The sequence below is a fragment of the Pelodiscus sinensis genome, chromosome 8 (assembly GCF_052426305.1).
Source record: "Pelodiscus sinensis isolate ZL-2025 chromosome 8, ASM5242630v1, whole genome shotgun sequence".
Lineage (NCBI taxonomy): Eukaryota > Metazoa > Chordata > Testudines > Trionychidae > Pelodiscus > Pelodiscus sinensis.
The window spans coordinates 40,224,233-40,238,706 of NC_143059.1; the positions used below are offsets into that span (position 1 = coordinate 40,224,233).

The 14,474-nt window shown below is 43.2% G+C and overlaps 1 protein-coding gene across 1 annotated transcript; it reads left to right on the forward strand.

The window, feature by feature from the left end:
- Nucleotides 1–4,891: 4,891 nt before the first annotated feature.
- Nucleotides 4,892–13,542, forward strand: LOC149523999 (uncharacterized). Its single transcript, XM_089780340.1, has 10 exons — nt 4,892–4,982; nt 5,655–5,737; nt 7,535–7,641; nt 7,885–8,050; nt 9,153–9,200; nt 10,215–10,286; nt 10,504–10,569; nt 10,968–11,056; nt 11,513–11,621; nt 13,102–13,542. Exons 1-10 carry the CDS (start codon nt 4,892–4,894, stop codon nt 13,255–13,257), a joined length of 987 nt encoding a protein of 328 aa, XP_089636466.1. The 3' UTR covers nt 13,258–13,542.
- Nucleotides 13,543–14,474: the final 932 nt, after the last annotated feature.

Consider the following 14,474-nt stretch of genomic DNA (forward strand, 5'->3'; position numbering starts at 1 on the left):
GTCAGGAAGCTGGCAGCCCTCACGGTGGTACCACTCTATATAACTTTTAATAAGAACAATGTTGTTTTGTGACCTCACCCTTCCTTCATTCCCAAAGTATGTTTTGACTTCCATGTCAATGAACCAGTCTTCCTCCCATCCTTCTATCCCAAACCACACAAATCCTGATGAGAAGCTGCTCTCCATTCCCTTGATGTTCACAGAACACTTGCTTTTTACATAGACAGAGCCCGATCCTTTTGCAAGTCACAATGTTTGCTACTTTCCTTAGCGGACTGATCCCAGGGTGAACCACTCTCATCTCAACACATTTCTAAACTCATAGTTTCATGCATTAGTAAGTGTTATGCCATTCAGAATAAGGTGCTTCTGGGAACTCCTAGGGCTCATTCCATAAGAGCTGTAATGACATCCACAGCATGCCTCGGGTTCCCCTCCGAGACATCTCCTATGCGGCCACATGGTCTTCCAATGATACTTTTATGAAGCATTATACTATTTCCCAACATTTAACAAATGATACCTCAGTAGCCTCAGCAGTACTGTCAATAGCTATTAAAACATGACTCTGAAACCCGCCCTCTGGTGTTCTTGGGTACTGCTACAAAGTCACCCATAGTGGAGCACCCATGGGGAAATCACTCAAAGAAGAAGAGGAAATTACTCACCTTGTGCAGTAATGATGGTTCTTTGAGATGTGTGTCCCCATGGGTTCTCCACTACCTGTCCTTCTCCCCACTTCAGAGTCTATGGTCTTTAATCATGTCTTTCAGCTACTTGGGTGGGCACAAGGAATGGATGGGAGCCGGACCGCACACATGAGCAGAAGGACATGAATGAGGCGCCTACCACGCATGCGCGGTCTGATCGGCTACTGCTAGGGAAAACTCTAATCTGTGGCACTGGGACAACCTGACACCAATAGTGGAGCACCCACGGGGACACACATCTCAAAAACCATTGTTACTCCACAAGGTAAATAACTTCCCCCTGTCATGGTATAAGAAGGAGGGTCCTTTAATGGATTGATAACTGGTTAAAAGACAGGAAACAAAGGGCAGGAATAAATGGCAAGTTTTGAGAATGGAGAGAGGTAACAAGTGATGTCCCCCAAGGGTTTGTCTTGGGACCAATCCTATTCAATTTATACATAAAGGGTGGGGGGGGGGGGGTGTGAGACAGAGCATCATTAAGTATCTGGAGAATGGGTACTTAAACCTAAGCAGATAAAAATCAAAGTCAATAGATAGATTGCTAAGACAGGAAGGATACCACTCAGAGAGCCGTTAGCACCTTCAGTGGTTATTAAGCAGGTAGTGTCCTAGCCAGCCCATATCACGATTGAGTCTATTAGCATGTGAATTGAATTTGTGGATGAACTGTGATTCCAGTCCTTCCCTATGTACCTGGCTTATGGAGCTGGCCTGTGACAAGACAGCCACCTGCAGGACTGTCAAACTGTTGTTAGGCAAGCAGAAATGTTCACCAGCAGGCTTCTGTGTGTTCCCTTTACGTATATCCGATTTGTGTCCATTGATTCTTTCCCGCAGAGACCATCCAATTTGTCCAATATATATAGTAGTGGGGCACTGCTGGCATTTAATGGCATAGATCAAATTACTAGATGTGCAGTGAAATGACCCTTTGATTTTGTGGCTTATGTTGTTTGCTCCAGTGATGAATTCGTCAGTATAGATATGTGGGCAGAGTTGGCATCTTTTTTGGTTGCAGGGCTGGGTTCCTGCAGGTTCATGATGTGGTTGTGTGGCATGATTATCAGAAAGAATACGTTTCAGGTTAGGGGTTTGTCTGTAAGCAAGAATAGGTTTTTCTCCTAAGGCCTCTGAGAGTGAGGGATCATTTTCCAAGATGGGTTGTAGATTGTGTATAATGCGTTGGAGGGGTCTGAGTTGTGGACTCTAGGTAATAACAAGAGGAGTTTTGTTATTTTCTCTTTTGGGTCTGTCTTGAAGTAGTTCACGTCTGGATATTTTTTTGGCTCTGTCCGTTTGTTTTTCACTTCTCCAGATGGGTATTTCAGTTTTAGGAATGCTCAGTAAAGATCCTGTAGGTGATTGTCTCTGTCTGTGGGGTCGGAGCAAATCTGGTTGTATCGTAGGGCTTGGCTGAATACAATCAACTGAAAAATGTGTCTGGGATGGAATCTGGAAGCATGAAGGTAAGTGTAGCAGTTGGTGGGTTTCTGATATAGAGCAGTAGAAATTCGTTCATTATTTAACTGTACTGTAGTGTCCAGGAAGTGGATTTCCCTTGTGGACTGGTCCAGGCTGAGGTTGATAGTAGGGTGGAAGTTGTTGAAATCCTTGTGGAATTCTTCAAGGGTGTCTTTTCCGTGGGTCCATATGATGAAGATGTCATCAATGTAGCGTAAGTAAAGTAGGGCATTAGGGGGCGAGAGCTGAGGAAAAGTTGTTCAAGGTCAACCATAAAGATGTTGGCATATTGTGGTGCCATGCGAGTGCCCATGGCTGTGCACTGATTTGGAGATAGAAATTGTTTCTGAATTGGAAGTAGTTGTGGGTGAGGACAAAGTCGCAGAGCTCTGTAATCAGGTGTGCAGTGTTGTTATCGGGGATGGTGTTCCTGATGGCCTGTAATCTGTCTTTGGGTACATCAAGACTACATGCCTCTGGCGACAGAGGCATGTAGATTAGACTACTGGCATAGAAAAATGAAGTGGCGATTTAAATAATTGCCGCTTAATTTAAATTTAAATGGCTGCTGCGCTGAGCCGATCAGCTGTTTGTCGGCTCAGCACGGTAGTCTGGACGCTCCGCGGTTGACATCAAAAGCATTTGTTGACCTCCCAGGTATGCCTCATCCCATGCTTTTCCTGGTTACAAAAACAGTACAAGGTTTTGTGGCCATTTTTGCGCACAAGCCTGAGGAGCGTCCATGCCTCAAGTGTGTTTTTGCACTAGAAAATCTACAGTCAATCAACAGATCAGAGGGCTTTTTGCAGGGTAGGTATGCCTCCCTCTATGAGACATAACTCCTTCTTGCATTACAGCTCTTATCCAAAAAGGCACGTGTGGACCTTGCAGAAAAAAAGCCTATCCGAAAAAGCACAGACGTTACTGGTTTAATGTAACAATGCTGGGGAGTTTGTTGTTTCAGAGAACAGCCCAGAACTGGAGCCCCCGTCCTGCTCCAAGGACCCAACCAGTTCTGGCCAGATCACAGACAATGGGCTGCAGAGGGGAGACCCCAGCAACTGCAGCTGAGCCACTTGAGGAGAGAAGAGGCATAGAAGAGAGGGGAGACCTTGTTACCTGGAGAGAAGACAATGGATTGAGGAGGGGCTTAGCAGGGGGTTATTGGACTCTGCTGGGATACCGTGGGCTGCTCTTTGAGGAACTGAGAAGGAAGCAGGCAGAACTCAGCTGGCTGCAGGGGAGACTGACAAGTGTGGGGCTCAGGGTCCAGGAATATTAACCTGAGAGATCCTTTGCTGCATTCAAAGCTCAATAAACACTCTGGTTTGGTGCTGGCTGAGAGTCGCTCTGGTCTAAAGAATAGGGCAGCACTATTCCTTCTGGGAGCGGATGCCCCAGTGGTCCAGAGGGAGTGGACCCCCCCGAAGGGGCTCAGAGCAGAGGCAGGCAGCTGAAGGCCCTGAGACACACCATCCCGGAGGGGAAGAGGCAGCCCCCCCAGGTGAGAGTGGGCCCCCCAAGAGGGGGAATAAACTGCCACAGAAAGGGCTGTCTCACTGCCGCTGGAGTGGAGTGAGCACCCTGGAAAGGGGCTGCCGTACTGCGGGGGGAGGGGCACCCAGGGAGCCGAGGGGCCAAGTGTAAGCACAACCTGGAATCCATGACAGCACCTGATGGGGTGAGAGCAAGAGGGCCAGGTGTTGGGAGGGCTGGAGCAGTGAGGGAAGGGGGAGGCTCCAGGAACTTGTGGGGTAAGGCTGGGCAGGATTGTGGGACAGAAGTAGAATGGAAGACAGATAGGGGAGAGCTGGGACATGGAGAAGAGAGGCAGGCCAGAAGGGTTGAGGGAGGTGTCAGCTGAGGTGAACTGGAGGGTAGCTATAGATGATCATAGTGGGGCTAGAGCAGCAGTGGGCACAGAGAGAAGAGAAGGGAAGGACGGGTGCAGGTGTCAAAGAGGATGTGGGGGACAGGTGCAAAAGGGCTAAGGGGAGTGAGAAGGGCAGGAGCCAGGGCAGCAGAGGAGGGTGAGAGGCAGCAGGAACCAGGGGAGCATATGGGACAAGGGGAGAGTGGGAGGCATGTCAGCACATGTAAGAGGGAGAGATTTATAAGATATTTATTAATAACTTAGGTGCCATAGTGGCACTCATTCAAATGAGTGCAGATGAACTCAGTACTGTTGTACAAGACAAAACTCACTGGCTGTGTTTAGACTGGCAAGTCTTTCCGCAAAAGCAGCTGCTTTTGCGGAAAAACTTGCCAGCTGTCTACACTGGCCGCTTGAATTTCCGCAAGAACACTGACTTCTTACTGTCTGAAATCAGTGCTTCTTGCTGAAATACTTGCTGCTCCCATTCGGGCAAAAGTCCTTTTGCACAAAGCTTTTGCGCAAAATGGCCAGTGTAGACAGCTCCGATTTGTTTTGTGCAAAAAAAGCCCTGATCGTGAAAATGGCGATTGGGGCTTTCTTGCGCAAAACCGCGTCTAGATTGGCACAGACGCTTTTCCACAAAAAGTGCTTTTGCGGAAAAGCGTCCGTGCCAATCTAGACTTTCTTTTCCACAAATGCTTTTAATGGAAAACTTTTCCGTTAAAAGCATTTGCGGAAAATCATGCCAGTCTAGACATAGCCACTCTGCTTATGGGTGGAAAAATCTTGGAGGGTTAACTGTCTGCGATAAAAAAAAAAAGTATATGTTTACAGCTTTGTTATGTATGAGTCTGCAGATTTCCAGAAAGCTATCATTCTCCTAAAACATTATACCAGGCCACAAATTACCAGTGTTTACATCAGTATGGCAGGTAAGTTGTGTTTCCAAATGTGCTCTTTTGTTTTCAGAATACATTCTGTCCAATCACACCTTCTTTTCTTTTTATTCACATCTTTCTGGTTTTACCATTCTTGTCCTGAGTTACTATGATCATACTTGCTTACATTCTTGAAGGCTGGTGCATTATTTGTGTAATCCTTCTGCCATAGTTCTGGTAGTTGCCAGGGACAGGTTACATAGCTAGGGGGGTTCCTTTTCATCTACATAGACTAGGGTATGCCAAGATTGGAAGGTTTTTCCAGGATGTGCATACCTCATTCTGTGCAAAATAAGGACTCCTCCCAAAGAGGCTCCCTCCCCCATTTGGTCACATCTACACTGGGCCAAATGGAAGAAAAGATGCTTCCGTTAAAACAATCATGATAAGCTAGACTTAGCTTCACACACACTCCAGGGTGTCTATGAGGCTATGTATATACTGCATAGTTTTCCCAGGATAACTCTGCTATCCTGGGGGGGGGGGGGGGGAAAGCTGTATCCAGGGAATGTGTCTGCTCTTTCAGAAAGAGGCGTGTGTGGACAGGGAAGAGGGAGTTCTTCCAAAAGAGGAGGAAAGAGGAAAAAGCACAGGTGCCCTGGTGGCCTTCTCATCCATAGTAATCACAGCTTAAATGCAAGATAAAAGTCCATTCATATTTTCCAGTATGCTTTGGCAGTGTGGAGACTCTCTTTGGGAAGAAGTTTTCTGGAGCGTCCAACTACAATGTCTATCTTTCTATCCTGAAAGTACTGCTGTCATCTTTTACAGTTCCTACATTTAGGGTTAACTTTCTTTGTGATCACACAACAGCCAAATTAGTTACAATAGGCAAACATCCATTCTAATAATTGACCATCCATCATGCATATAGCGCTGGCTGAAATTGAATTACATAACCATACCCAGGATTTCTTTCCTATTCCAGCATGAGCTGTTTACATTCATGTTGTAATACGCTAGTCAACTATCCAATAAGCATTTGCTTATTGGACAGTATGTTGACTGGTCAACAAGTCAATTACCCCACCTCACTGATGCCTCTATAAAATGGCACTGCCACTTTGAAACCCACAGGCTACATCTACACTGTGCCTACCTTGCGGAAGAGGAAATACAAATGAAGCACAAGAAGGTGCTAATGAGCACTTCATTTGCAGGTCTTCTTCTGCAAGATAGGCACATTGTAGACCTCGCCCATGACAGCTTTTCAAAGGGGCAGATGTGCAGCTGATCTTCAATAAGCTATGCGGCTGCTGCCACTTTAAAATGCCACCTGTGTGCCTTTGAAATGGGGTAGCTGTGGAGCCCAAGATCAGCAGGGGATTTCCCAGCTGATCCCAGGCTCCCTTTGAATCACCATCAGGAACTCTTGTTCATGTGTAGCCTGGAGTCAGTGGGACTTTGCGCTGGCCCCAGGCTGTATACAGAATTCCTCATTCCTCCTTTGAAATGTACAAGAACCCCTGTACATGTCAAAGGAGGGGCTGTTGTACATTTCAAAGGAAGCAAAAGTGCATATCAATTAGTCAGTGGAAATTCCATCAACTAGTCAACCACTGTGACAGGGTCGGTTCCACCCCTGGGCCCCAGACACATATTCAGTCCACAATCTCCTGTCTAGGTACTGCAGCACAGGTTTTGCCTATCACTTTCTTTGGTAAAATGGCTGTCAGCTTCTGGTGAGCTTGGGCTGGGTTACCAGTCCTCTCCAGTTACCTGCTGGCTTCTCTGACTGCTGGTGAAGGGAGACCAAACCTTCCCGGTTAGAGCTCCTCCCTTGGCCAAAAAAACTGCCATTCTCTTTGTCAGCATCTTACACACCTTATCAGTAGTAATTCCTCTCCACCTCCCCCAAACTCCTCTTCCACTCTCCCCTCCCCCACAGGGAAGGCTTTTAAAGGGGTCCTCTGACCGCCTTAATCAGCTCACCGGGCCCTTATTTGATTTACAGCCACCCTATCTCAGCTGCCCCTAATTAACTAGGGCAGTTGCTGTTTTTAAAGCTGCCTTCCCGTATGCTCCCCCCCCCCCCAAAGAGAGCCCTATAACCTCAGAAACAAATCAGCACATGAGATGGCAAACATCATATACAAACTGATTCAGTGAGAAGGCGCTCCGCAGTGGATACCGACAGATCAAGATTCTGAATCCAACAATAAGGTAATAACATCTTTCTTTGTAAGGTTAGTTTTACTATGTTTTCAACCTTAGATCAGGTCACAGATAGGTGGCAGAATACATAGGATTAATGCCTTTAATATTATGTGGTGAAAGACACTTTTCTGTGTCAGCTGTTTCAGAACAATTAGCATACTTTGTGTGAAAAAATGTTGTCCACCACATCAGTGAGACCATAACATTCTATTGGGTATCATCATACCCTCCCAAAACCCAGCAATGAAATGTTTGATATGACAGTATGAAAAAATGGGATATTGTTTTGGCAAATTAGACTTTAAGAATATTCCTTTGCCTATGTGCAAGTAGTGCTTTTAAGACACATGTAGTATGTGAGCTAATAGTGCAACTTCTTTTTATTTCAGTTCAACCCGTTTATCAGCAAAAAATGGGGAATAGAACGTTGTTTCAGCAGCCCGTATCACCCTCAAACTAATGGCTTGGTGGAGAATGCCAATAGAACCATGGAAAGGTAAATGGAAGTATGAAGAATTATAGCTATAAAGGCAAATGAAGTGCACCATGCAAGAAAATGCAAATAGCTTGAAATGATTGACAATTAATTTGTTAAACAGAAAGTTTCTGATTGGATATAATGCATGCATTACTGATTGTTTATGATCGGTCTTGGTAAAGACTGTGTGTGTGTGTGTGTGTGTGTGTGTGTGTGTGTGTGCTGATATTTTGCAAACAAATCCATGCTAATTTTTTACAGATCATTAAGGAAGATGGTCAATGAGGAGAAGAACTGGGATGAGTTAATTGGCAACACTGGATTTTCGATGAGGACTACAGTGCACTCATGCACAAAATTAACACTCTTTAAACTATTCAAAAACCGTGACCCTCAACTGCCACATGAAGTCCCAGATGAATACACGGTAGGTGGATGCATGTAGGTGTCATACACATATGGTATTTTATATTCTTCTTTTTAGAAATGCTAGATCTTTCTCAGTTCTTTACAAAGGTACCAAACATAGCTGACCTCAATGAATAGTACTGCAAAGAATTCCTCAGAGAAACGGAGGCTAGACAGGATGCTGATATTGCATTTGCTCTCCGTAACATGGAGAGCACAAGAAAAACAGCAAAAGCAGAACACCAAAAGAAAAACTTCTAAATATGGGGAAGTAAAATATAATGTGGCAGATTATGTTCTACTCCTTAATGCGAGAAGAAAAACAAGAGAAGGAGGACCTCTGAATAAAACTTATCGGGGCCCATACAAAATTAAGACTGTGGAGGGTAAGAGAGTAAAACTGGAAACTCTCTCAGACAAACTTTTAAACAGTATGTATAGCATGTCTCATCTGAAACCATTTAAAGAGCCACCAGCATCATTTTCTGCAAGTATACCTGAGGAAACTATTGGCTTTGAATCTGTTGTTGTTGTTGAATCTGAACCACACTTAGGAGATACTGGAAAATGTGAGGGTGAGGTGTATCTCAAGTCTGAGAAAACAGTGACAGCCAGAGAGGTCACAACAATGGACCAACAGGAGGGTATAATACAAGACATTTCCAGAAGTGATACAAGTGATGAGGAAGAGGACGAGGACGATACTGCTACCATGGCACTTGGGGAAGAAAAAGACTTGATTCAGAAAGGTAACCTCTTTACACACTGTTTATAAGAAACATTTGTTAACTTAGTTCCATTTTTTAAGATGGTAAAAGTTTTCATGAGAGAAGTTGCATTATTCATTGTAATGAAACAGAAGAGAAGGCTGCTGCAGCACCATGCATGTAATACATGTTCCCTTTTTTTGTTAGTTCAAATCGCAGTGATCCCCAAGTAATGAGACAGACTGGAGGCCAAAGGATCAAACATTAACTTATATGGCTCTTCATTTCGTTGCCTGAAACCAAGGAAATGGATGGCTGATGAAGTATATAGATATTCCAGAACACGTGTATGCTAACTGTGGTGATACATGGAATGTTACTTAATTTTGTGTACTGTTTCATCCTGTGATGTAGGTTATCAATGCATATTTGGCCTGTTTAGAAAAGAAAGCAGTTGAAAAGGTAGGACACTTATTGTGATGTTACACAAAATCCTCTATCGTACCAGAATGTAATTAGTCACCAGAATACATGGTTCCAGAGATTTACATTGATGTAGCCTGTAAAATGTCAATGCAAACCTAGATTGTCAACAGATCCATGTATGTACCATTGCCACACGTGTACTGAAATGTGCTTAGAGGTGCATATTTGACATATATTCCCTGATGTGTGGAGGCCACATTATTTTTGTAGAACAGTTCAGATGCAACCCTGAGTTCAACAAAGTGTATGCACAGGTTAGTGAGACCATAAAGAGTCATGGAAAAGAAAGGTTGGATATCGGTCTTACCAGCTGAAACTGTAAGGATTACAGATGTCAGGTATTGGTTTATTGAATAGTTTATAAGCTTCAAATTCTTATTGGGCCCTGACTACTCTATAGGCCCCAGGGGTAGGACTGACAGCCAGAGTGCTCCGGCCTCACTTCCGAGGAACCCCTTGCCCCTCCGTGCTGCTGTCTCTGCATCAGGGGCAGTAGCATGGGGTGGTAGGCAGCAACTGGTCAATAAAGGGAGCTAGTTTAAAAACCAGCTTCCCTCACTGACTGGGTGCCTGTTGCCCAGTGCCGTTTCCTCTGACACGCAAGCAACAGCGCAGGGTGGCAGCAGTCCCTGTCCATGAGGGGGGTTTGAGCTCCCAGACCCAGCGCCAGTCAGAACTGAGCTAGGCTGTCTGACTGCCCAGCTTCTAATATGCTGAAAATGCATAGTGGTCGCAAGGGTAGGTTCTGGACGCAGTGGAAGCTGAGGCTGAGCCAGTCAGGTATAAAATTTACCTGGCAAGGGGTGTATGAAGCAATATTGTGTCTATAGCAATAACAGAAAAGCTTTTTGCTTGTGGGATAGTTGGTGAATCAAATAAAGTTTTACATCAGTAGTAGTGATACCTTGTACATCTGTCTTTACCACCTGACTTATGTTCTTTAGGTACCATAATAAGTGATGCATTAATAACTTGGTTTACTGTCAACAGGTACACGTGGTCTTAGCAGTAGTTTCCACTGCCATTCTCTCAGGCAGAGCAACAGCAATGAGATTGGAAAAGGTAAATCCTCTGAAGTGTTCACACCCAACATGAGCTATCATCTTGTTCATTCATTTAGTTTCACATAGTGTGAAAGGAAACATACACTACTAAGTGTACTGTGATATAAGAAATATTAACCCTTTAATGAAACTAGAAATTACAGTATGATGTATATTTTAGGATTTGCTGCACTCGAAACAGTTTATTCATTTATATCTGTGTTTCAATTCCACAGATTGGATTCCTGCAGTATGATATCTTATTGCTTCCTTATAATACAGCAGGGCATTGGATTATTATGGTAAGATGTATTCTCTTTCACATTATGATCCGGGTTAATATATGGGGTATTACACATGAGACTGGGAGCACAGCTGAAAAGCGTGCAGTGATCCCATGTCTGGTACTTAGGATTTTCATACAGTTCTGTGCATGCAAAGGCGGGTAGACTTTTAAAGCTACATATTGATGTCCTCAGAAGTGAGTTCTTTAAAACATACCACTGTGAAGACTGTATACGTATGTCGTTACTGTGACTTAAAAAAACCTGGGCTGTGGTGTTTGACAGAATTCACACAATGCTTAGGTCATGTGAATTAGCGAGATATGACAAAGGGTAATTGTAAGGCAATATTTTGATCAATCATTTTTAAATCATCATATTACAAATGAGATTTATGCCCACAATTGCATTTATAGATAGCACTGATGAAAACAACTGCATTGTTAATAATTGATCCCTTGTGCGATGAGGTGAAGCATGAAAGAACATGCCTGAGGAATTGGAGGTGAATGTTTTTCCGTATACTGATTCTGAAAGTGTTCCTGCAGTGTTACTGTGAAACTGTTTTCAAGAAACTTATTAACACTTCTGATAGCTATAAAGCTAATTCCTGATAGCTATAAAGCAAACTTAAAAAATCAAGGACTTAAACTGAATGTGCTTAGTAATGTCAATTGTGCAAAGATTTTTGATAGACCCTGGCTAATTACTCATAGTATGTGGGTAAGACACAGTGGCATAAGAGGGAAAGGTGTTGATTAGACAGGACACAGCAAAAAGGGTGATATATGGTGAACAAATGAGACAATAATCTGAAAGCAAGTGTGTTTATAAGCAGTAAGTCATTGGAAGCCATGAAGACATAGACATGGACAGGATTTCTATGCAGGTACAGAAATTGAAAAAGACAAATTCAAAAGCCATTTATACAGTCTGATACAGCACTGCATACAAATTTCAGATTCTTCATGAAACGATTAACCAAAGAATCTGCATCTTGCTGGAAAAGTAAAATCATGCAACATAGCAAACAAACTGATGGGCACAACTGTGGGCTACTCATCTTACAGGTACTGAATCCCAAATTGTCATTATAATTTATTAATTATGTGCCTGGCAAGGGGCAACCTACTATGAGAGGCCCCTCAAGCTTCATCCCCCTTGCAGCCTACCTGTTGGGGTCTGAACACGTGTTCCCCCCTCCCGAGGGGCATAATACAGCCCCATGAGCAAAGTCCACACACAGTATCTTGTAGTAGGATTAATATGGTCTGGCAGCCATAGTCCATTGCTCAGGCTCATCTTTCTAGGTATGACACAAGCCAGAGACCAATCCATACACAGTCTTTCTAGTAGGTTAATATGGCCTTGCAGACTACTTTACAGGCTTGTTGGAAAATTTGACTCCCTCGAGCCAGCTACGGAGGAAGTAGAGGTACCTAGGCCCTCCAACTACGGTGGGTTGCAGGCCAGAACTCAGCAAGGAATCCTGCCACAACATGCTGCATGCACCGGATAAGCTCCCCATCCTGGGCTACTTCCTACTGTGGTCTGGTGGACGTCTTCCCTGTTGTCTCTCTACAATGCAATGGCCCTGCAGATAGAACCTCCAGGACTGGCTGCCATTGGAAGGTCAGAGAAAACTATGCTAAGTGTGCTCTGCAATTTGTTTTGATGTTTTGGATTCCTTTTTTGGAAGAGAATTTTCTAATATTTGGCCCCGTGTATCCAGGACAAATAGGAGAAAAGCCTCCTCTTTTGAAGGAGCCCTTATTCCTCATAGAAGGAGGTATGCAGGGTTCCCTAAAAGAGCATGTCTGCTCTTCCACCAAAAAAAAGAGGAAGAGCAGACGCATTCCCTGGTCACACCGGTGACCCCACAAGATAGACATACCCACAGTTAGTCCATTTCTGGGATATTGAGATATCTCATCATTGCTTCTGTAACTGTGACTCTGCTTGAATAATATTTCTAAGTTCCCAAAAAGATAGATGGGCTACGTAGTTGATACAGACAAAGCAGTGAAATGAAATTATATATTTCTTATATCTAGCAGCAATACAGTTAGATCTTGAAAAGCATTGTATACAGGACACATTTTAATAAGTGACTGAATGAAAGAAAAGAGTTCTGAAATCAAGGAACTTAATACATTTAATAAACAACAATCAATAAATAAGGAATGTAATGTGGAATTTAGATCATAAACACTACAATAACTTTTCCAGAAAACATGGAAGAATACTGCATATACTGCAACTCTATCAATTGCTAGAAACAAGCGGTGATGTCACGATGGTAAGAAACAGAGAAATTTATCAATCAACCAGACATCATATATTTCAGCAGATCAAAACACAGATGATGTTACCAAACAAACAAGCTGCCTAAAGATGATGACTCTTTCAATGGCATAGCAGTAAAATTTGTCATCATTGCTCATACCCAAGTGTTACCCCTTGCACAAATGTGGTAGAAATAACATTAGTGAGAAGTTGTGTATCATTCATAATACTGAGTTTTCTTTTTCTCATTTTGTTCTGTTCAAGATCCAGTGTGACTCCTGCAAAAGATGGGTGCACATGCTCTGCATTCCAAGTACAACCAAGCCAAAAACAGTCACTCTGAAACAGGAAGAATTCCATTGCAAAAAGTATACATATTACATCAGTAGAGCAAAAAAGTTTGCACAGTTCTCCACATAGAGAGGTGCAACTGCTAGTTTACCTCAGATTGGATTTAAGCACTGGTTTCCAATAATATAATGTCAGTGGAGGGGAAGAATTCGCACAGTTCTCCATGTAAATAGAGGTATAATTGCTAGTTTACCTCAGGTTTGATTTATGCACAAGTTTACAATAATAAAGATTTTCACATTAGTAAATTACTTCTGTATGACTGTGATTGCATCTTAAATACAAATGTTGGATTGCTGAAGACCATCCATGTAAATTAGCTACCACTGGATCAGAGGATGCGAAAGGCCCCTCTGGAGCAGAGGCAGGGGTCCAGGTGGGAAAACATGACACGGTGAAACCATCCGTCAGAATCTCCTGCTCCTATACCAAGGATTGATGCGAAAGGCCCCCCTGGATCAGAGGCAGGGATCCAGGCAGGAAAATATGATGCGGTGAAACCCATCTGTCAGAATTTCCTAACCCCATATCTTGCCTAGTAAATAAAGCTGAAAGAAGGTAAATCTGATGCATGGCTAAATCTGACGCGCATGTGTGTCCGAAACTGCTATTGATAGGAAATTGGGATCGAAGCAGTTTGAGATGCTACACCTGACAGCTGGGAATTTCACCTCCTGGCTGGGAAAAAATCAGAAAGTACCAGACATTTCAGGTGTCCGGTATTTTCTGAATTTTTTTACTGGCGAAAATAACACACTGTCTGGTTCAATACTGGACACCTGGCAACTCTAGATTTGCCCCCCTCATATCCAGAGCAGCGGGGCTCAGGTTTTGGCTCAAGTTTCAGTCTCATTTCCTCGAGTCCTGTAGTTGTTTTGTTTGTTTTTTTTTGGTAACAAGGGAGTGATGGTGTAATGAAATTTGAGAACTTCTGGCTTAAATGGTAGAGGCCTATGTTTTCTGGGAGCTAGTACTAGAGTTTTAATCCAAACTTTGCATGTGTGTTGTTATGGATGGGCTGTCGATTAGCTGTAGCCTCTCTATTGTTAACACAAATTTTTGATAGCTTTTGGAAAATAAAACTTAAAAAGCTAAAATCTCAGCTTTAAATTTTTTTAGGATCCAAGTATCATTAACAACTATAAATTGACTTTTTCATAATGTTTTATTAATAAATGGAGTAGGTGCTTTTTGAGACTTAATGACTTTACAATTACTCTCTTTGACAGGTTTTATGTGTGTACTGGGCAAATTGAGAGGCACAATCATATTACTCTGCACTGGGG